The following is a 22,275-nucleotide window of genomic DNA, read 5'->3' on the forward strand; positions in this document are numbered from 1 at the left end:
CGCTTGAACCCGGGAGGCGGAGGTTGCAGTGAGCTGAGATCGTGCCATTGCACTCTAGCCTGGGCAACAAGAGCGAAACTTTGTCTCAAGAAAACAAACAAATAGGCTGGGTGCGGTGGCTCACGCCTGTAATCCCAGCACTTTGGGAGGCCGAGGCAGGCAGACCACCTGAGGTCGGGAGTTCGAGACCAGCCTGACCAACATGGAAAAACCCCATCTCTACTAAAAATACAAAATTAGCCGGGCGTGGTGGTACATGCCTGTAATCCTAGCTACTCAGGAGGCTGAGGCAGGAAAATCGCTTCAACCCAGGAGGTGGAGGTTGTGGTGAACCGAGATCGCGCTATTGCACTCCAGCCTGGGCAACAAGAACGAAATTCCATCTCAAAAACAAACAAAAAATTAGCAGGGCGTGGTGGCAGGCACCTGTAGTTCAGCTACTCAGGAAGCTGAGGCAGGAGAATCGCTTGAACCTGGGAGGTAGAGGTTGCAGTGAGCTGAGATCACACCACTGCACTCCAGTCTGGGCAACAGAGCAAGACTCCATCGCAAAAAATAAAAATAAAAATATAAAATAAATAAAGAATAACCCACGTACATGTCATTCCCACGGTAGAAGCATTTCTGTAAGATAGATTCCTTGAAGTAAAATTGCTTTATCAGAGAGGATATCCATTGTGATTTTGATAGGTAACTCTAAACTTACCCTTCATGCAGTCGTACCAATCTGTAGTCAGTTTAGATTACCCCAACTAACTTTGTCTAGTCACCAGCAGCAGAATGCCTATAGCATTTGGGATACGTAGGGTTATTGCTGCTGTTACAGCTTCCCAAGTGAAAACAAACAAGAGGTTTGTGGCCCATGATAACTTTTGTAATGCCTACAGAAGTTAACGCTGTCTTGGCCTCATGGAATTGAGTGGGGTCTACTGAGGAGTGTGTCCTGTTGTTCCTTGTCTTGCTCAGGCACTCCAGGAAGCTCATCGTGTGCTGAAACCAGGAGGACGGTTTCTCTGTCTGGAATTTAGCCAAGTGAACAATCCCCTCATATCCAGGTTGGCATTGTTAATAGGGCTTTATCTTCATCGTATAGCCAAGGTTTCCCACCCCGAAATGGATTGAAAATAGCCAGTAAGCTATAAGCATGAACTCTGTAGTTCAGAGTACCAGAGGTCAGCCAGTTCTGAATGACAATACCTAGGCCACAAGAGTCTCAAACCAGACCCAAGTTGGCTTACATATGTATATTAAGAAACTGACGGGCGGGCCGGGCGCGGTGGCTCACGCTTGTAATCCTAGCACTTTGGGAGGCCGAGGCGGGCGGATCACGAGGTCAGGAGATCGAGAGCATGGTGAAACCCCGTCTCTACTAAAAAAAAAAAAGAAAATACAAAAAATTAGCCGGGCGTGGTGGCGGGCGCCTGTAGTCCCAGCTACTCGGAGAGGCTGAGGCAGGAGAATGGCGTGAACCCGGGAGGCGGATCTTGCAGTGAGCCGAGATCGCGCCACTGCACTCCAGCCTGGGTGACAGAGTGAGACTCCGCTTCAAAAAAAAAAAAAAAAAGAAATTGACTTAGAAGCCCCTATTTAAAAATCAGGAAATGCCTGGTCCATTGGTAGTGGGTTATCAGAACTTATTAGTGGCACTACCGTTGCTACTCAACCCTCCACTGATAAATTTGACTGGCTTAAAAAAAAAAATCAGGAAATTTGGGCCAAGTGCAGTGGCTCATGCTTGTAATCCCAGCACTTTGGGAGGCTGAGGCGGGAGGATCACTTGAGGCCAGGAGTTCAAGATCAGCCTGGGCAACACAGTGAGACCCTATCTCTAAAAAAAAAAAAATTTAAATCAGGAAATTTTACATAAAAATCTGAATTTCCGGTTTCACTTGAGAAATCAGATACATGGCAGCCCTGGGTAGGCCCATCTCCCCACATGCCACAGGGAAGGCTGAGTAGTAACTGTCCCTTCTCCACTTCATAATACTTCCTAACTGTACCTGTCAGCACTTCTACTGGTCTTGTACCTGACCCACTTAATTCAGGTTCTTGCTTGATCCCTATAGGCATTTGAGTTTGTGACCCCAGGTTTAGTCCTTCTTTCTTCTTATCTAGGGAAGAAGTGAGGGGCATGTTCTAATCTTCATCTTTTACCTTTTTGTTTGCTTAGGCTTTATGATCTATATAGCTTCCAGGTCATCCCTGTCCTGGGAGAGGTCATCGCTGGAGACTGGAAGTCCTATCAGTACCTTGTAGAGAGTATCCGAAGGTTTCCGTCTCAGGTATGAAACTTCTATAACTTTAAACAAAGTCCCTACAGTGATATCCAGGCCACCCTGGCTGTATCATCTTTCCTTGTGTTTTAGGAAGAGTTCAAGGAGATGGTAGAAGATGCAGGCTTTCACAAGGTGACTTATGAAAGTCTAACATCAGGCATTGTGGCCATTCATTCGGGCTTCAAACTTTAATTCCTTTCCTATCATGGACCATGAACCAGTCACATCCTGTTGAAAGCCTGGAACTGAAGGATAATGTGGCAAATGAGACAGCAGCAGAGCATCTCCTCTTAAGGATACGTGCCTTGGACTCATGTTTGCATCCAACAGTCTCAAAGTGGAAGAACAAATTCTTGTCACTTTTTTACAGCTTTCTTTGGAGCTGCTTCAGTCCATCTCCCAGAGGCATTTGGTCTGTATCTTTGCTTAACTGCTAATTTCTCTTGACTGTAGGGTGTGTGCTTAAGGTACAACCACCACTAAAGCTCAGTTTTGAAGTGAGTGTATTTATAGCTGCTCTGTTGGTGCTGCCTTCTACAGGGATAATAGATCATTTGAACCCAATGACGATTTTTAACCAGAAAATTTAATTGTACCTGAATCAACCTTTCAGCCTAGGACTAAGTCTAGGCCCAAGTCAGAGTACTAATGATCATGAGAATTGTGTGCTGAACCAGTAAACGAGTTTACCTTTTGATGGTACTTGTCATTTCTTCTTGAAGGGAGTAAGGAAAATATATTTTTCTTTTTTTTTTTTTTTTTTTTCCAAGACGGAGTTTTCCTCTTGTCACCCAGGCTGGAGTGCAGTGGCGCAATCTCTGCTCACTGCAACCTCCACCTTGTGGGTTCAAGCAGTTCTCCTGCCTCAGCCTCCCAAGTAGCTGGGATTACAGGTGCGCGCCACCACGCCCGGCTAATTTTTTTGTATTTTTAGTAGATATGGGGTTTCACCATGTTGGCCGCGCCTGGCCAGAAAATATATTTTTCATCATTCTTTCAGTCCTTTTCCATAAAAAGCTACTATGTGGGTTGGGTGCAGTGGCTCACGCCTGTAATCCCAGCACTTTCATAGGCTGAGGCAGGTGGATCACAAGGTCAGGAGTTTGAGACCAGCCTAGCCAGCATGGTAAAATCCTGTCTCTACTAAAAATACAAAAAATTAGCTGGGCATGATGGTGCACGCCTGTAATCCCAGCTACTCGGGAGGCTGAGGCAGGCGAATCACTTGAACCCAGGAGGCGGAGATTGCAGTGAGCCGAGATTGTGCCACTGCACTCCATCCTGGGTGATAGAGGGAGACTCTGTCTCAAAAAAAAAAAAAGAAAACTTTTCACTAAGTCCTTGTTGGAAAATAAACGTACCAGCAAAATCCTGCTTTCATGTCTTATTTAGGGAGCCTTTTTGTAAGAGTACACTTGTTTTATAGCAAAAAAAAGAAGTTTGAAAACGATGTAAGCTAACCTTCAATACTCAGAGATGGAGCTGAGCAGACTTCTTGTCTCCTTGTTATAGTCTACTGTTGTCTTTCTTTTTCATTTTTTGTCATTTTCTAAACTTCTCCCTGAATACAGTCCACTGTTTGATGTTAAAATGAGGCCATAAATTTTTTTAAGAGACAGGGTCTTGCTCTGTCACTCAAGCTGGAGTGCAATGACCTGATCATAGCCCACTGCAGCCTAAACTCCTGGGCTCAAGCAGTCTTCCCAACCTCAGCCTCTTAAATAGCTGGGTCTACAGGCATACGCCATAGTGCCTGGTTAATTTTTTAATTTGTAATTTTTTTTTTTTTTTTTTCTGGAGACCGAGTCTCCCTCTGTCACCTAGGCTGGAGTGCAGTGATGTGATCTCGGCTCACTGCAACCTCCACCTCCCAGGTTCAAGCAATTCTCCTGCCTCAGCCTTCCAAGTAGCTGGGATTACAGGTACCTACCATCATGCCCGGCTAATTTTTGTATTTTTAGTAGAAATGAGGTTTCACCATGTTGGCCAGGCTGGTCTCGATATCCTGACATCAGGTGATCCGCCCATGTCAAGCTTCCCAAAGTGTTGGGATTACAGGTGTAAGCCACCATACCTGGCTGCCATATTTTTTTTTTCTTAATAGAGACAGGGTCTCCCTGTGTTGCCCAGGCTGCTCTCGTACTCCTGGGATCCCACTTTGGCCTCCCAAAGTGCTGGGACTACAGGCATGAGGCACTGCACCCAGCCATAAGTATTTTGAGTGTGGATGAATCTTAAGGTTTTAAAGAGGCCTTGCTAAGAATTTGCAGAAATCAGCCTGGCACAGTGGCCTATGCCTGTAATCCCAGCACTTTGGGAGGCCAAGGAGGGCAGATTGCTTGAATCCAGGAGTTCAAGACCAGCCTGGGCAACATGGCAAAATCCCATCTCTACAAAAAATTTTAAAAAATAGCCAGGTGTGGTGGTACATACCTGTGGTCCCAGCTATTTGGAAGGCTGAGGTGGGAGGATCATCTGAGCCCGGGAGGCGGAGGTTGCAGTGAGTCAAGATCACACCACTGCACTCTAGCTTTGGTGACAGAGTGAGACCCTGTCTCAAAAATAAATTGCAGAAATCAGTCTGTGACTTGGCTAAGTTTGTGGATAACATAGTTCAAAGGTATGTGAAAGGGCTTCAGATACGCTGCTTCCTGACCCAGCACAGTAAGGATCATTTACGTGCCTTCACTTACAAGATCTTGCCCTGTCACTGAAAAGCTTCCAGATAGAGCTAGCTATATACAACTCTCTCAAAGAACAGCAGCTAAGAGCATTTGATAAATGCTTAGAAAAACTTAGCTTACATTTTCTTTTCAGCCAGCTGGAGCCTATTGGCTTTTGAAATTAACAGGAAGGAACAGGCACTGGAAGGAGCTTCATAAACCATCAACCCAGTCTTATCTCCATAGCGACGTGGTTTTCTCACATCTGAATAAAAAAACAAAAAAGCTGCCAACTTGACAGTAAATATGGGACAGATCAAATTCAACTAAAACTCCCTATGTCTAGCTATTAGTCTTGAATCAGCTTTTGGGTCTGTAGCTAGAGACAGATCATCCGTTCGGAGTAGGGCTTACCTGGACAAGCTAAAGCTTTGGAGGCCAAATTCCTTGTGGGCTTCAAATAGAAATATAGCCAGGTCATTAAAGGGAAAAGGGATAGAAAAAATATGAATTAGGCCAGGTGCCATGGCTCACGCCTGTAATCCCAGCACTTTGGGAGGCTGAGGTGGGCAGATCACGAGGTCAGGAGATCGAGACCATCCTGGCTAACACGGTGAAACCCTGTCTCTACTAAAAATACAAAAAAAAATTAGCCTTGCATGGTGGTGGGCACCTGTAGTCCCAGCTACTCAGGAGGCTGAGGCAGAAGAATGGCGTGAACCTGGGAGGTGGAGCTTTCAATGAGCCGAGATCGCACCACTGCACTCCAGCCTGGGTGACAGCGAGATTCTGTCTCAAAAAAAAAGAAAAAATATGAATTAAACCAGGTGTGGTGGCTCATACCTGTAATCCCAACACCTTGGGAGGATTGCTTGAGCCCAGGAATTCAAGACCAGCCTGGGCAACACAGGGAGACTCCAGCTCTACAAAAAATTCAAAAGTTAGCTGGGTATGGTGGCATGTACTTGTGGTCCCAGTTACTTTGGAGGCTGAGGTGGCAGGATCACTTGGGCCCAGGAGGTCGAAGCTGCAGTGGGCTGTGATCACACCACTGCACTCCAGCCTGGGCAACAGGAGACCTTGTCTCAAAAAAAATGAAAGTTAGAAAAAAGGAACATTTTCAGTCTGTTTATATAAATACAAACATAAAATTACCCCAATTGCAGTCTCCTGTTTATTCCAAGTACCTCATCCTTTTTTGCAGACAGCAGGGAAAAAACTGGCACAATAGTCAAAATTGCCGGGCTTGGTGGCTCACACCTGTAATCCTAGCACTTCGGGAGGCAGAGGTGGGCAGATTACCTGAGGTCGGGAGTTCGAGACTAGCCTGACCAATATGGTGAAACTCCATCTCTACTAAGAATACAAAATTAGCCGGGCATGGTGGCACATGCCTGTAATCCCAGCTACTTGGGAAGCTGAGGCAGAATTGCTTGAATCCGGGAGGCAGAGGTTGCAGTAAGCTGAGATCGCGCCATTGCACTCCAGCTTGGGCAACAAGAGCGAAACTGTCTCAAAAAGAAAAAAAAGTCAAAATCTTGCACCTCCACCCTGAAACCCTTCCAATCCTAAAGTAGCACAACTTTGCTAGGGTTCTTAAAACCACACATTCTGAAGAAAAATAAACTTCCAAATATGTTACTGACCTAATTCTACTCTTACAATGGGAGTTATCACCCGCCAATTCCAATCTATTGCCCTCTTCCGTGTAGCAGTCGCCTAGCTGCTTAGAAATCCCAATGGCATCTTAAGAGATCCATGGGAAAACATAGGCAAACTAGAAGTCAGGACCCTTCTTGCAGTTTCCCAAGATGGGTGTGGGTTATTCCAGCCTGTCTTATTTCCTTTCCACCTACAAGTTTGCCATATTTGCTTTTCTACGACTGCAGTCCTCTTAAAATTGATAGCAGGAAACCTTTGATAGCTACTTGTCCCCAGATTTAATTGGGTCTTTTCAGGAAAAGGCATCAATTCACAATTGTTCCTGACCACAGCAAAGCACAGCACAGCAGGCTGAGTCTTTGCAGGAATTTACATTATTAGAAGAGCATGAAGACTGATGCTCAGAAACATTTACTTTCCCCTAAGGCCACCTTCTTTCTAGGCAGGGGAGGGGGCTAGACAGGGGTCCTGGAACCCATTTCATTATCCCAACTTTGTTTTGAGCTTATTTCCATTTTATAGCCATAGAAAGCTTCAAGTACTACTACGCATCTATCACCACCACCTGAAGCCAAAGGCCCAGAACATTCTACAGCACTGTCGTAACAAATAAACACTGATTTCAGATTAGGACTAAGATTTAATTTAAATGTTTCTTTGCCATGCACCGCATTTCTCAACGTGCACAAGTTGCAGGATGGGTGAGAATGTACTAAAGAGTACTGAAATACCCCACAGAAACTTAACTTCTGTAAGGATGGACTCATCCCCACCAAACTGGACATCTGATCAAGTGACCATCTTCAACGCTGTTATTTGAACAAATTGTAATTCACACACATATACATCTGCAACAGATTTATTTTTTAAAGGAATGGATTTTGAGAGAAAACAACGTGGGCAGAAGTATGGAATAGAAAATAAATACAAATGTAGGCTATTCTGCTAATTGTTTTATAACCACAACAAACTAGTACAGAGAATGCCCTGTACAAAACACAACAAAGGTTCAAACATCGAGGTGTTCCCTTAGCAAGGCTGAAAATTTCAGTCTCTGGTATTTGGAATTTAGGCTGCAGTCCTTGTTTTTGGATGGATCACTGGGTGTGTGGCACAGTCCATGCTTTTAACCAGACTTGAACAGAAGAATGGCCACTTGGCCCAGGTAGAAGTAGATGAAGTGTTTGGTTTCATGTGTCACGTAACTACCGAAGTTCCTCCCCACGATGCAATGCCAGGTAGGATTGTACTTCTTGTCAAATTCCTGGGAAAGACAAAAGAAAAGAACTAGAATTTTAATTACCAGAGGTCAGTGTTTGCCTCTTGGATAAGCCAGAGCCTGTAGGGGCAGAAAGGAGGAACGTCAGCATCTGCAAATTCTTAGAATGAAAGAATGTTCCCCAGCTCCAAGCCGCCTACATAGTACATTAATACAAACATACTTGCACTCTGAGCGAAGATGGGAATGGAGGCTGAGGAGGTCAAAGGACGAAAGGTCAGCCTTAAAGACAGGGTGCTTTGTTATTATGGTAATTACACCTTCATAACTTCTATAATATTCATTGACAGACGGTGACATCAACAGGTGTAGTTTATCATGTTCTGTGTAGAGACTAAACTACCCTACTGTATTTGCCATGCCCCCGATTCCAAGAAAACGGCAAAAAATTAGCCCATCCCATTCCTCATCACAAAGATCTTAACTGCACCCCTGCAACACAAGACTTTTCCAAAAGGATAAAATTTCAAACAGCATTGTATACCAAATGGTTGCGTATCAAAATTAAATTTACAGGGACACAATACTGAAGCACTCCACTGTTGCTGTAAAAAATGCTAGAAACAGAATCTGTCAACTGGCCAAATTTTATCCTTAATTATTATCCAAACAGCCGTCCTCTTCACATCTATCCGGATGATGCCAATCTACTACCCTGTCCACTAGGTTAGCAAGTTGTAGGAACAACTCTTCACCATTTCTCCCACCCTAAGAGGTACTGGGGAGTAGAATGCCTGTGGGGGGCATTGGGTGGCAACGGTAATCTTTCTCTACAAAATTTTTACGAGTGTTTGTGGAGCGTCACACAAGATTTAGCTACTCTAACTGCACGCAGTGCGAAAACCTCTTTTAAAGCTATGAAGGGGAGTAACGCTCTTGCAAGCTAGATGCACGCACTGCAGCGTTTGTCAAAAAAGGCATTTATTTCTGTTCCATCTGAAGTCTTTCATCTTCCCATTCTCGACTGGAACCCTCCCACGGCTTAGGCTGCCAGCTTTCTTCCCTTACAGCAAACACTGCTCGAGAAGTTGGCAGTCCTGCCGGCTTTCTAGACTGCCATTTACCAAGCCCCCACCCCAGCCCCCAGCCCCGCCACCACCCACCTTCCCTCAGCTCCCCACTGGAAGGCTGGCAAGATCTCCTCCCGGCCCGGCTGGAAACACCCACGCAGCTCCCCCCTCCGGAACACCCAGATGGATCCTCGGCGCAGGAGCCACACAGAAGGGGGAACCGCTGCTCCCTGATCTTAGATACCGTTGCTAGGTGGCGCTTTCCCCCCGCGAAGCTGGGTAATTAAAAAAAAAAAAAAAAAAAACTTCGGACGCCGGGGGTCTGGTCTTCTCCAGAGGAGCGCAAAATGCATCTGCGTCCTTTCTGGAAGCTTCTACGCCCCAAGCCGCCAGCGGTGTTCCCGGGACCTGTTAGGCGCCCTTGGGAAAGCAGGATCGGGGGAAGGAACCCCTGGTCCCGCCTGCGCCTCGGCCCCCGCGCCCATCCTCACCTTCTTGATATGAGCCGCAATGTCCTTCTCTATGTTGTATTTCTCCAGCGCCTGAGTAGCGCACTCCACCGAGTCCTGTTGCATCTCTTCCGACATGTCCGCATTTTTTATCACGGCCTTTCGGTCGCACATGGTTACCTAGTGGGCAAAGCCTGGGGTAAGGGGTTGAGGAGTTGGGCCGCGCCCCCCCAGGCACTAACTGCCCCCACCCCGGACGGCGCCACTACGGGACGACGCCCCCCCCACCCCACTTCTCAGGAAGCGCGGGCTACGCGGCAGGCTAAGTCCGGAGTGGGGCGAAATAAGGCAGCGAGGACACCCCCGGCCCCCCAAGTTTCTCACCGTGGAGAAGGGGGCTGGCCGACTGCAACGGTCTCCTGGGGGAGGTGCTAGCACAGCTCAGGCCCGGCTAGAGCTGCCGTCGCTACCGAAGCCGTGGCGCATCTAAGCAGCCCCACGCCAGTCGCCGCCGCCTAGTGCTCAGGCCCCGCCCTGCTCCCGCCGGCCCCGCCCCTCGCCGCGCGACCCTATTGGCTTGACGCAGCCCACGGCATTCTTCCATTGGCCCATGGACTCCATGGTTCCCTCAGGATCTTTCTCCTGCATTTTGTTGCAGACCACAATGCACCGCTCACGGCGTCGGTTGCCCCGGCAATGGGCCCCACGCGGCGAGGCCCACACACCCAGAAGGTGGAGCCGCGGCCCGGTTACGAGGACCACCCAGCTGTCTGGAGAGGTAGGAAGGGAGCTTCTGCCGGGGCCAAGGGAAGTGATTCCAAATTCACGGAGGTTGTCCCAGGATGTGTTCTCGAACAACAGTCTCTAGAAGTTGGTGGCCATCCCTGCCCCCACCCCCCCACCACGACAGGTCGCATGATCTCCCAACCCAGGTTAGCAGGATTACGACAGAGGTGGCCTCTCCCTTTACTGAAAGGGTGTCTCTGAAGCAGGGCCGGCTTCGTGGGTAAACCATCAGTGCAGTCTCACAGGAGGGACCATTAGGTTTTCATTTTGCACTGGGCCCCATTTGTAGTCGGTTCTGCTCTGAAATATTTAGGAGAGGGCATCCTCAGGATTGAGGGAGGGCTTCAAGGAGGGAGGGTGTTTCCTTCCTAATTAAGGGATTGTCCCCAAGAGTGGGGTCTCTGCCAAGCAATGCGGACGTCCTTTAAGGGGGCGGGGATGGGGATCCGGGTGGATTTGGGAGTGTTGAGCCCCGGGGTTTTTGTCCAGGGTGAGGCTTCTTGCCCAGGTGAGGGTCTTTCCTGTGTGGGAGAGATTCTTGGTTGGGATTTATCTCTGAGGAGGAAGTATCCTAATGGACGAAAAGGCGGCCGTTAGAGAGATGACGTCCCCTCTGGCTTAGGGAGGAGGCACGAAGTGGTTAAAAAAGCAAGATCTTGGGGAGTTGAGGGGCAAGTCAGATCTGGATTTAAATCCCAGCACTGTCATTTACTAGCTATTTGAATGTCTTCTTTAAGTAAAGGAGGACTAAGTGTAAAACGAAACCAGTTCATATGCTTGTTAGCAGTATTAAACATTTGAAATTCTGTCAGCACAATGTGAGGCACATAGTAAATGATCAATGAATCTTATCAATAATTGTCAGTTTAAAGCCGGGCGCGGTGGCTCAAGCCTGTAATCCCAGCACTTTGGGAGGCTGAGGCGGGCGGATCACGAGGTCAGGAGATCGAGACCATCCTGGCTAACACGGTGAAACCCTGTCTCTACTAAAAACACAAAAAATTAGCCGGGCGTGTTGGCGGGCGCCTGTATTCCCAGCTACTCGGGAGGCTGAGGCAGGAGAATGGTGTGAACCCAGGAGGTGGAGGTTGCGGTGAGCCGAGATCGCGCCACTGCACTCCAGCCTGGGGGACAGAGAAAGACTCCGTCTCAAAAAAAAATAAAATAAAATAAAATAAATTGTCAGTTTATAGAACTATCCCAAAGGCCACAGCAAGGTTTTGAACAACCAGCTCTGAAATGCCTGTAATGTATTTTTTGAACGTCCATAAATAAGTTATCAGGTTAATCATGTATCTGGAAGCCTCCTGTTAACGTTTCTACATTTTCCTCTGACCATCTACTCTCATTACTCCTTAAAACAATTTGTGGCTGGGCATGGTGGCTCACAGCTGTAATCCCAGCACTTTGAGAAGCCAAGTCGAGGGGATCGCTTGAGCTCAGTAGTTGGAGACCAGCCTGGGCAATATGGCCAAACCCCATCTCAGAAAATAAAAATAAAACAATTTGAGCAGAGGCACACAACTCCAGAAAGAAAAAGATGGGAATAGGCCGGATGCGGTGGCTCACGCCTATAATCCCAGCACTTTGGGAGGCCGAGGAGGGTGGATAACCTGAGATAAGGAGTTCAGGACCAGCCTGACCAACATGGAGAAACCCCATCTCTACTAAAAATACAAAATTAGCTGGGCGTGGTGGCACATGCCTGTAATCCCACCTACTTGGGAGGCTGAGGCAGGAGAATCACTTGAACCCGGGAGGCAGAGTCTGTAGTGAGCCGAGATCACACCATTGCACTCCAGCCTGGGCAACTCCGTCTCAAAAAAAAAAAAAGGAAAAAAATGGGAATAATTAGAACCTCTTCAGGTTCAACATATGCATATCAATTAAATCAACAGTTTTTTCCAGTTCCATGTTTCTAATGATGAGATTCAGGGTTTGAGGAGTTATAATATCCCTATATAGTACCTCTCTTGAGGAAGAAATAGGTTGACAACAAGTGAGGACCCTGGAAATGCAGATGACACTAAAGTAAAGCCATGGTGACTCCACTAAGTAGAAACCCCAGGGAAATTTCCTAAATCATCCTCATGATTTTTTTCCATATCTACACTAACTCTATTATTATTTATTTAATTTTTACTATGATAATACTATCATTATAATGTAATAATGTAATTGTTCATTAATAATACCTTATATGGCCGGGCATGGTGGCTCACACCTGTAATCCCAGCACTTTGGGAGGCCGAGGCAGGCGGATCACAAGGTCAGGAGATCGAGACCATCCTGGCTAACATGGTGAAACCCTGTCTCTACTAAAATTAAAAATAAAAATAAGAAATTAGCCGGGCATGGTGGTGGGTGCCTGTAGTCTCAGCTAGTCGGGAGGCTGAGGCAGGAGAATGGCGTGAACCCCAGAGGCTGAGCTTGCAGTGAGCTGAGATCGTACCACTACACTCCAGCCTGGGAGACAGAGCGAGACTCTCTCAAAAAAAAATAAATAAATAAAAAATAATACTGTATATAATATATTATTTAATAATTTTATTTGAACTCCCTTTATTTTTAAAATAAGTATACTTTTTATTTTATTTTACTTTTTTGAGATGGCGTCTCACTCTGTCGCCCAGACTGGAGTGCAGTGGCGCGATCTGGGTTCAAGCGATTCTTCTGCCTTGGCCTCCTGAGTAGCTGGGATACAGGTGCACACCACCATGCCCGGCTAATTTTTCTATATTTGTAGAGACAGGGTCTTGCCATGTTGGCCAGGCTGGTCTTGAACTCCTGAGCTCAAGTGATCCGCCTGCCTTAGCCTCCCTAAGTTTTGGGATTACAGGCGTGAGCCACCGCACCCGGCCTAATAAGTATGCCTTTAAAAGACAAATTTATATCATTACCATAAATGGAAAGCCAGTCTCATTGGCCATAAATAGAAGGTAACTATAAAATATAAATACTAGAATATAAAACATTTGTTTTTGCATTGTTAAACTGATCTTGGACACTATGAGTGATATGTATCCTGCACTTGGAAAATGCTACCCTCGAGGAGGGTTCTGAAATGGGGTCCATGGCCGGATTGCAAAGGTTTTCCAAGCCCTCTGGAATTGTGCACAAAAATGTATGTAGTGCTTACAGGCATTTTTCCAAAGAGAGGATCCTTAGCTTCCATCAGATTCACAAAAGGATTCAGAACCTAAGGAAGATTAAAAAAAAAAAAATGTTCTACAATAACCCAAGCTCCTAGAATAAATGTGAGATTCCTTCGCCAGGTCCCCCTGAAGTGGCCCATATGGGGTTCTGTAGCATCACACATTTTGGCAACTTACTGTATCTACTCCTGCCTGATAAACTTGCTTAAAAATCCTTCTAAGCCTGAAAACCTGCATTTTTCATTCTTGCCACAGGAAATTATAACTAGGGGTTGTTAACGTTTCTGAGAGCACGGGCTTTGGAATCAACCTAAGCTATGAGCTCCTTCAAGTTAACCTCTCCAAGGTACAGGTTCCTGATTGTTATTTTTTATTTTTATTTATTTATTTTTTTGAGACGGACTCTTGCTCTGTCACCCAGGCTGGAGTGCAGTAGTGCGATCTCAGCTCACTGCAACCTCCCCCTCCCGGGTTCAAGCGATTCTCCTGCCTCAGCCTCCCGAGTAGCTGGGATTACAGGCGTTTGCCACTACACCTGGCTAATTTTTGTATTTTTAGTAGAGACAGGGTTTCACTATGTTGGCCAGGCTGATCTCGAACTCCAGACTTTAGGTGATCCACCCACCTCGTAGGTTCCTGATTTTTAAATGGAGATCACATCTTCGTTATAGGTTGGTGGAGGGATTATATTAAATAATGCATCTAGAGACCTAGCCATGGTATAATAAATAGTAGCTATTGCCACTGTATATTGAGACCTTACCATGTGCCAGACATTTAGACACATTATCTCATTGGCTTCTCATAACAATTCTACAAGGTAAGAACTGTTCGTCTCTTTATTATACAGATGAAGAAAATGAGGTTCAAAGAGATGAAGTCCCTTGCCTAAAGTCAGTGACAGAAAGTGACAGAGCTGGGATTTGAATCCTGGTCTGACTCCACAGTCCCACATGGTAGATGGAACCTCTGAGCAACACCTAAACAAAGGGAGCTGATGCCTCCGAACAGAGCAATGTCCCTGAAGACACTAAGCATCCTCGGCCCCTGGTGGGAGCTCCCTAAATGTATGTTGGATGGATGGATGGATGGATGGATGGATGGATGGATGGAAGAAAGGATGGATAGTTCAGAGTACTTCAGCCTTGATTCCTCAGCAACAGACACCTCAAACTTGACCCTACATTGGTCCTTGGCCATCGTGATCTTCCTTGGACAGAATCACCTTTCAACTCCGGTCATCAGACTTTCCCAGGGCCCTCAGAAAGCCCTTCAGAGTTGTTACTCACAGGCAGGCTGAGGGATTCCTTGTGGGGTCTGCAGCTCTCCTCACCTCATCCACAAGTAGGACTGTGGCCTGTGCCTCACTGCTGCCCCAGGATCACTCTGTTCCCAGCCCAGTCCAGCAATCACTTGTCTAGCTTTCTGGCACCTTGAGTACTTCCTTGAATCATGAGTCCTTTGACCACCCTAGCAGCTCTAACCCTCCCTTATCTGAAAGGAAGTGTGAGGTGACCTTGCAGGTCCCGGAGTTGATTGAAGATCCCATCCAGAAAGAAGGCACCCTGTAGGAGAGAATGCAAGGCCTAGGTCTGAATCCGGAAGCTTCCACCCCATGGAGAAGGGCTGGCATCAGCCTGGGGCTGGCAGTGGAGCTGAGCTTTGGAGCCAAGGACTGTACTGCAGTGCAGGGAGAGTGAGGCCAGAAAGGCTGAGACAACTCAGGGAAAGAAAACCTCCCTTCTGGCTAATAGTCAAGCACCGCCTGAGTGGACCAACACTCTCCTGTCCACAGGGGCAGCAGATGAAGACACATTCAGAGAGGACTAACAGGCCCCCTCAGCTCCCAGTCAGAGGGCAGAGCAACACAGAACAGACATTAAAGGAACAGACTTTGAGGCCAGGCAGCCTTGGGTGTGCATCTGTCCCTACCAAGCCATGTGACATTAAGCAAGTGAGTCCACCTCTGAGCCTCAGCTTCCTCATCTGTAAAATGGGGATTATAAGAGTTCTTGTTTCTCAGGGACAATGTGAGGATTAAGTGAGATGATACACATAGAGAATGTAGAGCAGTACTGGGCACGTGGCAAAGATCAGTGATGCTAGCTACCACTTATCATTAGAGTTCCCGTAGACCAGGACTTCTCAACCTTGGCACTATTCACCTTTTGGGCCAGAAAGTTTTTTTTGTTGTTGTGGGGAGCTGTCCTATGCATTTGAGGATGTTTAACAGCACCCTTGGCCTCTACCCACTAGATGCCAATCACACCACACCCCCAGTTTCAACAACCAAAAATGTCTGCAGATGGTGCTGAATGTCTTCTGGAGGGTGAAATCACTCTCCAGCAGTTGAAAAGCACCACCCTAAACAATCTGGACTGAGTTTGAATGTCATAGATCCCAAGCTCACAGCTCCATGTAAAGGCCACAAGGCAGGCAGGCCTACTTACAGATGAAGGAACGGAAAGAGCAACAATTACAGATCAAGTGGCTAGCTCCCGTGTAGACTAAGAGGCGGGATCTGTAGTCTGCTCTAGGAGCTAACAAGGCCTCTGTGACTCAGTAGGTGATCTCAGTGTCACTCTTTAATTATATGCAAAGTGGTCTTGCGTTAACTCTTAATTATTCTAGGGCTCCAAACAAGAAAATAGGTAGTTGGTATCTGATTTCTGGCATCTAGATTCTGATTCATTGACTGGGAGAAAATCTGACTCTCCAAAACTCTTTCAGAGTTCATTTAGCCCTTCATTTATAATCTCTGGGGAGATTTCTGAGGGAGAGCTAGGTGTCAGGCCCTGTTCAGGTGCTGGAGATGCACGAGAACAAAATAGGCAAAGTTTCCTCTTTATGGAACTTATAGCAGGAGAATAAAAATAAAAACAAGCAAAAATATTTATCCCTGATAAGGGCAATGGATAAAAATAAAGTAGAATAGGCCAGGCACGGTGGCTCACGCCTGTAATCCTAGCACTTTGGGATGCCAAGGCGGGCAGATTGCCTGAGCTCAGGAGTTCGGGACCAGCCTGGGCAACACGGTGAAACCTTGTCTCTACTAAAATACAAAAAATTAGCTGGCATGGCAGCGTGCACCTGTAGTCCCAGCTACTTGGGAGGCTGAGGCAGAAGAATTGCTTGAACCCGGGAGGCAGAGGTTTCAGTGAGCTGAGATCGTGCCACTGCACTCCAGCCTGGGTGACAGAGTGAGACTCCACCTCAAAAAAATTTTAAAAAGTAGAATAAGAGAACCAAGCATCACTGGATGAGGGGTCTTGTTTTAAAGAGTTTTCTAGGAAGACCTCTCTGAGAAGGTACCATTTGAGCCAAGACTTGATGACCCGGCTCCTGCATGAGGATGGAATGTGGGGAAGCTGATGGGAGCAGCGAGAGAGGTGGGAGCGGTTAGAGGCTATTGCAGCAGTCCAGGTAAGAAGGAATGTTGGCTTGGACAAGGAGGTGGTAGCAGAGATGGAGCAGAAATGGCCAGATTCCAGATGTATTCTGAAGGAATCTGACAGATTTGCTGAGGAATTGGATGCAGAATAGGAGGGAACCAGAGGCAGTCAAGGATGACTCCAGACTTGTGAGCTGAACAATGAGAAGAACAGATTGAGATGGGGAAGTCTGGCAGAGGAAACAAGAAGTTCTGCTTTGGCCATGTTAAGTTTGAGATGCCTATTAGATATTCCAAGTGGAGATGTCAAATATGCAGTTAGATATATGAGTTCTGGGAAGAGAGCCAGCCTTGAGCTATAATTTGGAGAGTCATCAGCTTATAGGTGACATTTAAAGCAATGGGACTGGATGAGATCACCACTGAGGGCGGAGTACATGTAGATGGAAGTAATGCTTATTCAGCTAGCAATATTCTCTGAGCGTTTACTGTGGGCCAGGCCCAGAGCTAGGTGCTAGGTACAGAGATGGACTTCCTTTGGCACCTGCCCCAGAGAAGCTCTATTACTTACTTAATTTTCCTGCCTAAGTGCTTTGGCCATGTAGAGGATGAGCCTTGAGTTCCTACCCTGCCTCTTAGTCACTTAGTCCTTTTTTTTTCTCTTTTTTCTTTTTTTGAGACAGAGTTTCATTCTTGTTGCCCAGGCTGGAGTACAATGGCATGATCTTGGCTCACCACAACCTCCGCCTCCTGGGTTCAAGCCTCCTGTCTCAGCCTCCTGAGTAGGTGGGATTACCGGCATGCACCACCACACCGGCCTAATTTTTTGTATTTTTAGTAGACATGGGGTTTCTCCATGTTGGTCAGGCTGGTCTTGAACTCCCAACCTCAGGTGATCCACTCGCCTCGGCCTCCCAAAGTGCTGGGATTACAGGCGTGAGCCACCGCACCTGCATCATTTTTTCAGCAGACATTTGTTGAGCACCTGCTTGATACAAGGCCCCCATCTAGGCACAAGGGACATGAAAGGAAGCGAGTCAGACACAGTTCCTATCCTCTTGGAGTTTACATTTTATGTGTGGAAACAGACATTGAACAGGATGCACACAGGATCACAGGATGTGACAAATGCAGTGGAGGAGAAAGATGGGCTGGTATGAGAGCTGTTAATGGGAGCTCTGCTCTAGCCTGGGAGGCAAGGAAGGCTTTTCCAGGAGTCACATTAGAGGAACAATCTATACAAGCAGGGAACTAGGCTGGGGGAAGTGCAGAGAGCTTTTTAGGTGGAAAGAACAGCATGTTCAAAGGCCTGAAGCTGGAAGGAGGCTGGCTGACTTGGCTCCAGAGAAGCTGTTGGGGGAGTGTGGGAGAGACAAGGCAGGGAGTAGGGGTGGGGAGCAGCCAGACCTTTGGAGTCTTGTAAGCCTGGTTAAGACACGTGGACTGTATTCTGCGGCCACCAGTGGCTCTGTTGAGGTGGGAAATTAAAGAAAAATAAAATTAGAAAGAGAAATAAGTTTTTCTGTATTAGGCTGACTTGTCCCAGAGGCAGCAATAGGCACAGGCCAGACCCAGGAAAATTCTTGATAATATTATCTAGTGTGCTCTGGAGATTCTCCCAGTACTCCCTCAACATAGGGAGAAGAAAAACAAATTTTCCTTTGTTTTATGGAATGAGTTTATAGATTCCTGTTCTCTGTAACTAGTGACTTCAAGTATTGTTTTATCTAAGCACTAGAGTGAAGGTCATGAGCCTCTGAGCTGGCCTGAGTTACAGCCACCTGGGCACCATAGTGAAGGTTATGGGATAAGCCTGTGCCTGGGCAAACCTAGATAACGGACATCTGGGTTGCTTGGCAATGGTCATGTGCAATCCTGAGTTTGTCCTGCCTCTATATCCCTGCTTTCATGCCACTGTAAGCTTGCTTCAAGCTAGCCCACCCCCTTTTGTGAAGTGTGTATAAAAGTCAAGTGCTGTCTTTCTTCCAGGCCCAGTATTTTGGACGTTGAGTCAGCTGGGCCTGAGTGCACTCAATAAATGATTATCCTGTTTTAGATTGAGACCATCCTGGCTAACATGGTGAAACCCCATCTCTACTAAAAATACAAAAACAAAATTAGCCAGGCGTGGTGGTGGGCTCCTGTAATCTCAGCACTTTGGGAGGCCAAGGTGGGCGGATCACGAGGTTAGGAGATCGAGACCATCCTGGCTAACATGGTGAAACCCCATCTCTACTAAAAATACAAGAACAAAATTAGCCGGGCGTGGTGGTGGGCGCCTGTAGTCCCAGCTACTCGGGAGGCTGAGGCAGGAGAATGGCGTGAACCCAGTAAATATTTCACATGTGTAGTGAACCGAGATTGCACCACTGTACTCCAGCCTGGGGGACAGAGCGAGACTCCGTCTCAAAAAAAAAAAAAGAAAAAAGGCTGGGCGCGGTGGCTTACACCTGTAATCCCAGCACTTTGGGAGGCTGAGGCGGGTGGATCACGAGGTCAGGAGATCAAGACCATCCTGGCTAACACAGTGAAATGCTGTCACTACTAAAAATACAAAAAATTAGCCAGGTGTGGTGGTGGGCGACTGTAGTCCCAGCTACTAGAGGGGCTGAAGCAGGAGAATGGTGTGAAGCTGGGAGGCGGAACTTGCAGTGAGCCAAGATGGTGCCATTGCACTCCAGCCTGGGCGACAGAGCGAGACTGCGTCTCATCATATAAGACACTACTCAAAAAGATTCTCCTGTTTTAACCCGAGGTCTCTCTCTCATCCACCTGAATCCCACAACACTGAAAGGTAGTGAGTAGGGACTCATATGATCAGAGGGCCACTGAGGTGGGCAGGTTAATGGGGCAGCCAGGACACCAGTGAGGAAGTTATTGATTGTTGCCTCTTTGCTTCAGGCTCTTGGTTTCTCCATTTTAAACATCTGTTTGCACTCCAGGTGCAGTGGCTCATGCCTATAATCCTAGCGCTTTGGGAGGCTAAGGCAGGAGGATGGCTTACCCAGGAGATGGAGACCAGCCTGGGCAATATAGCAAGACCCCATCTCTACAAAAAAATAAAATAAAAAATTATCTAGTATAGTGGGGTGTGCCGGTAGTTCCAGCTACTCAGGAGGCTACAGCGGGAGGATTGCTTGAGCCCAAGAGTTCAAGGCTGCAGTGAGCTATGATTGCACCACTGCACTCCAGCCTGGGCAACAGAGCAAGACCCTGTCTCAAAAACAAAAACAGAAACATCTGTTTGCAAAGCCCTGGTTCTCTCAGGGGACAGAGAAGGGAATGCAAAGAAGTTGTTTTTCTCTCTTGGTAAGAGCAGAGCCCTTGGTACCCCCAAACTTATCATCTGAGGATCACAAAGCCAGAGCTTAAGGCTGTACATAAAAATCTGTTTCTTCCGGGAGCCACTTCCCCCAAGAAACTCCAAAGGTATTATTTCATTAGCAGGGTGCCAGGTGGTTTTGGCCAGGGCCTCTGCGACTCTTTTCTCTGTGACCATTTTCCATTTCAGCTCATATAAATCAACCTACCTGAATTTATGGGTCCTTTACTGCAAAGCTATAAAGTAAAATAATGTAATTAGTGCAGCCAACTGCAGCTGTTCTCAAACTCAATGTCACGGCGATTACACGTTAAATATTTACAGGGGTTTTAATCAATTTTCTTTCCTGACACCCATTTTTTATTAAAAATTACAAAAATAATAAACGCACATGGTAGAAGATACAGAAGAACACAAGGAATAAATTATAAATGTTAACTGTACAGAGATAACCATTGTCAATATTTTGTCTTAAATACATCTAGTCTACACATAAATACATATTCATACCTATCACACTGTATGTATCTTTTTTTTTTTTATTTTGAGACAGGGTCTTACTCTGTCAAATAGGCTAGGGTGTATCTGTGCGATCATACAGCCTCAAACTGCCAGGCTCAAGGGATCCGACTGCCCTCCCTCCTAAGTAGCCGGGATCACAGGTGCACACCACCACACCTGGCTAATTTTTTTTATTTTTAATAAAAATGAGGTATCACTATGTTGCCCAGGCTGGTCTCGAACTCCTGGGCTCAAGCAGTCCTCCCACCTTGGCCTCAGAAAATGCTGGTATTATAGGCATGAGCCACTGAACCCGGCCAACGTATCATTTTTGTTATCTGCTTTTCGTAATCCCAGGACTTTGGGAGGCCGAGGCAGGTGGATCACGAGGTCGAGAGTTCAAGACCAGCCTGGCCAAGATGTTAAAACCCTGTCTCTACTAAAAATACAAAAATTGGCTGGGTGTGGTGGTGGGCGCCTGTAATCTCAGCTACTTGGGAGGGTGAGGCAGAGAATTGCTTGAACCCAGGAGGTGGAGGTTGCAGTAAGCTGAGATCATGCCACTGCACTCCAGCCTGGGTGACAGAGCAAGACTCCATCTCAAAAAAAAAAAAAAAAAAGCCTTCTACAACATAACTATTTACTTATGTATTTTTAAAGATGGGGTCCCACTCTCACCCAGGCTGGAGTACAGTGGTGCAATCCTAGCCCACCGCAGCCTCAAACTCCTGGGCTCAAGCAGGCATCCTGCCTTGGCCTCCCAAAGTGCTGGGATTACAAGCGTGAGCTACTGCACCCAGCCCAATTGTAATAGCTTCTTAATAGTCCATGTGGCCAGGGGCGGTGGCTCACGCCTGTAATCCCAGCACTTTGGGAGGCCGAGGTAGTTGGATCACTTGCAGTCAGAAGTTCGAGACCAGCCTGGCCAATATGGTGAAACCTCATCTCTACTAAAAATATAAAAAATTAGCCAGGTGTAGTGTTGCATGCCTGTAGTCCCAGCTACTTGGGAGGCTGAGGCAGGAGAATCGCTTGAATCCAGGAAGCGAAGCGGAGGTTGCAGTGATCCGAGACTGCACTATTGCACTCCAGCCTGGGTGTCACAGTGAGACTCCGTCTCAAAAAAAAAAAAAAAAAAAAAAATTCCGTGCATAACTTTTTGAAACAATCACTTATCAGTGGACACTTAAGTTGCTTCCAGTTTTTCAGTATTGTAACAGTGCTTTGTTCTGGTGAATATCTTTTTTTTTTTTTGAGACGGAGTCTCGCTTTGTCGCCCAGGCTGGAGTGCAGTGGCGCAATCTCGGCTCACTGCAAGCTCCGCCTCCCGGGTTCACGCCATTCTCCTGCCTCAGCCTCTCCGAGTAGCTGGGACTACAGACGCCCGCCACCACGCCCGGCTAATTTTTTTTTTTTTGTATTTTTAGTAGAGACGGGTTTCACCATGGTCTCGATTTCCTGACCTCGTGATCCGCCCGCCTCGGCCTCCCAAAGTGCTGGGATTACAAGCGTGAGCCACCGCACCCGGCCCTGATGAATGTCTTTCAAAGATAAAAATAATCTTTTTAATTCTACTTTCAGAAGTAATAGATACTCATTGTATAAAAGTGAAACACTGTAGAAATTTAGAATCTGAAAAAGAAAGTTCCTTTGTAAGATCTGTAATCTTACAACTCAAAAGATAATGTTAAAATTTGATTTTTTCCCTGCATATAACAGGCTTTTTTCCTTTTTACCGAAATGGGATGATTCTGAGTTCCCTGTCACGATATATAAATCTA

The 22,275-nt window shown here is 46.7% G+C and overlaps 2 protein-coding genes and 1 long non-coding RNA gene across 4 annotated transcripts in view; 2 read left to right on the forward strand and 1 right to left on the reverse strand.

The window, feature by feature from the left end:
- COQ5 (coenzyme Q5, methyltransferase) overlaps positions 1-2,973 on the forward strand; it is a 29,905-nt gene extending 26,932 nt beyond the window's left edge. Inside the window, exons 5-7 of the mRNA XM_032168518.2 lie at positions 967-1,055; positions 2,171-2,282; positions 2,367-2,973. Of these exons, the coding sequence (XP_032024409.1) occupies positions 967-1,055; positions 2,171-2,282; positions 2,367-2,468 (303 nt within the window). The 3' untranslated portion in view covers positions 2,469-2,973. The remainder of the gene's footprint in view (positions 1-966; positions 1,056-2,170; positions 2,283-2,366) is intronic.
- Positions 2,974-7,539: 4,566 nt separating this feature from the next.
- On the reverse strand, positions 7,540-9,865 carry DYNLL1 (dynein light chain LC8-type 1). 2 transcript variants are annotated; one of them, XM_032168520.2, is made up of 3 exons: positions 9,724-9,865; positions 9,382-9,519; positions 7,540-7,865 (listed from the first exon to the last, which is right to left on the reverse strand). In XM_032168520.2, the coding sequence occupies exons 2-3, from the start codon at positions 9,511-9,513 to the stop codon at positions 7,728-7,730; spliced, it is 270 nt and encodes an 89-aa protein (XP_032024411.1). In that variant the 5' UTR covers positions 9,514-9,519; positions 9,724-9,865; the 3' UTR covers positions 7,540-7,727. The 2 variants fall into 2 exon arrangements, with proteins under 2 accessions (XP_032024411.1, XP_032024410.1); XM_032168519.2 differs by having other exon boundaries at positions 9,382-9,533.
- Positions 9,866-10,008: 143 nt separating this feature from the next.
- Positions 10,009-19,381, forward strand: LOC116477822 (uncharacterized). Its single transcript, XR_009208894.1, has 3 exons — positions 10,009-10,117; positions 14,131-14,330; positions 15,076-19,381. It is a non-coding gene; the product is annotated as an uncharacterized LOC116477822 (long non-coding RNA).
- The last annotated feature ends 2,894 nt before the right edge of the window (positions 19,382-22,275 follow it).

The sequence above is a fragment of the Hylobates moloch genome, unplaced genomic scaffold, assembly GCF_009828535.3.
Source record: "Hylobates moloch isolate HMO894 unplaced genomic scaffold, HMol_V3 SCAFFOLD_12, whole genome shotgun sequence".
Classification (NCBI taxonomy): domain Eukaryota; kingdom Metazoa; phylum Chordata; class Mammalia; order Primates; family Hylobatidae; genus Hylobates; species Hylobates moloch.

Excerpts from the sequence above, each read along its gene's own strand:
- DYNLL1 (XM_032168520.2), bottom strand. The coding sequence starts at position 9,513 with ATGTGCGACCGAAAGGCCGTGATAAAAAATGCGGACATGTCGGAAGAG. Across the intron at positions 7,866-9,381 it reads TTGCGGCTCATATCAAGAAG|GAATTTGACAAGAAGTACAA; the intron begins GTGAGGATGGGC and ends TGTCTTTCCCAG.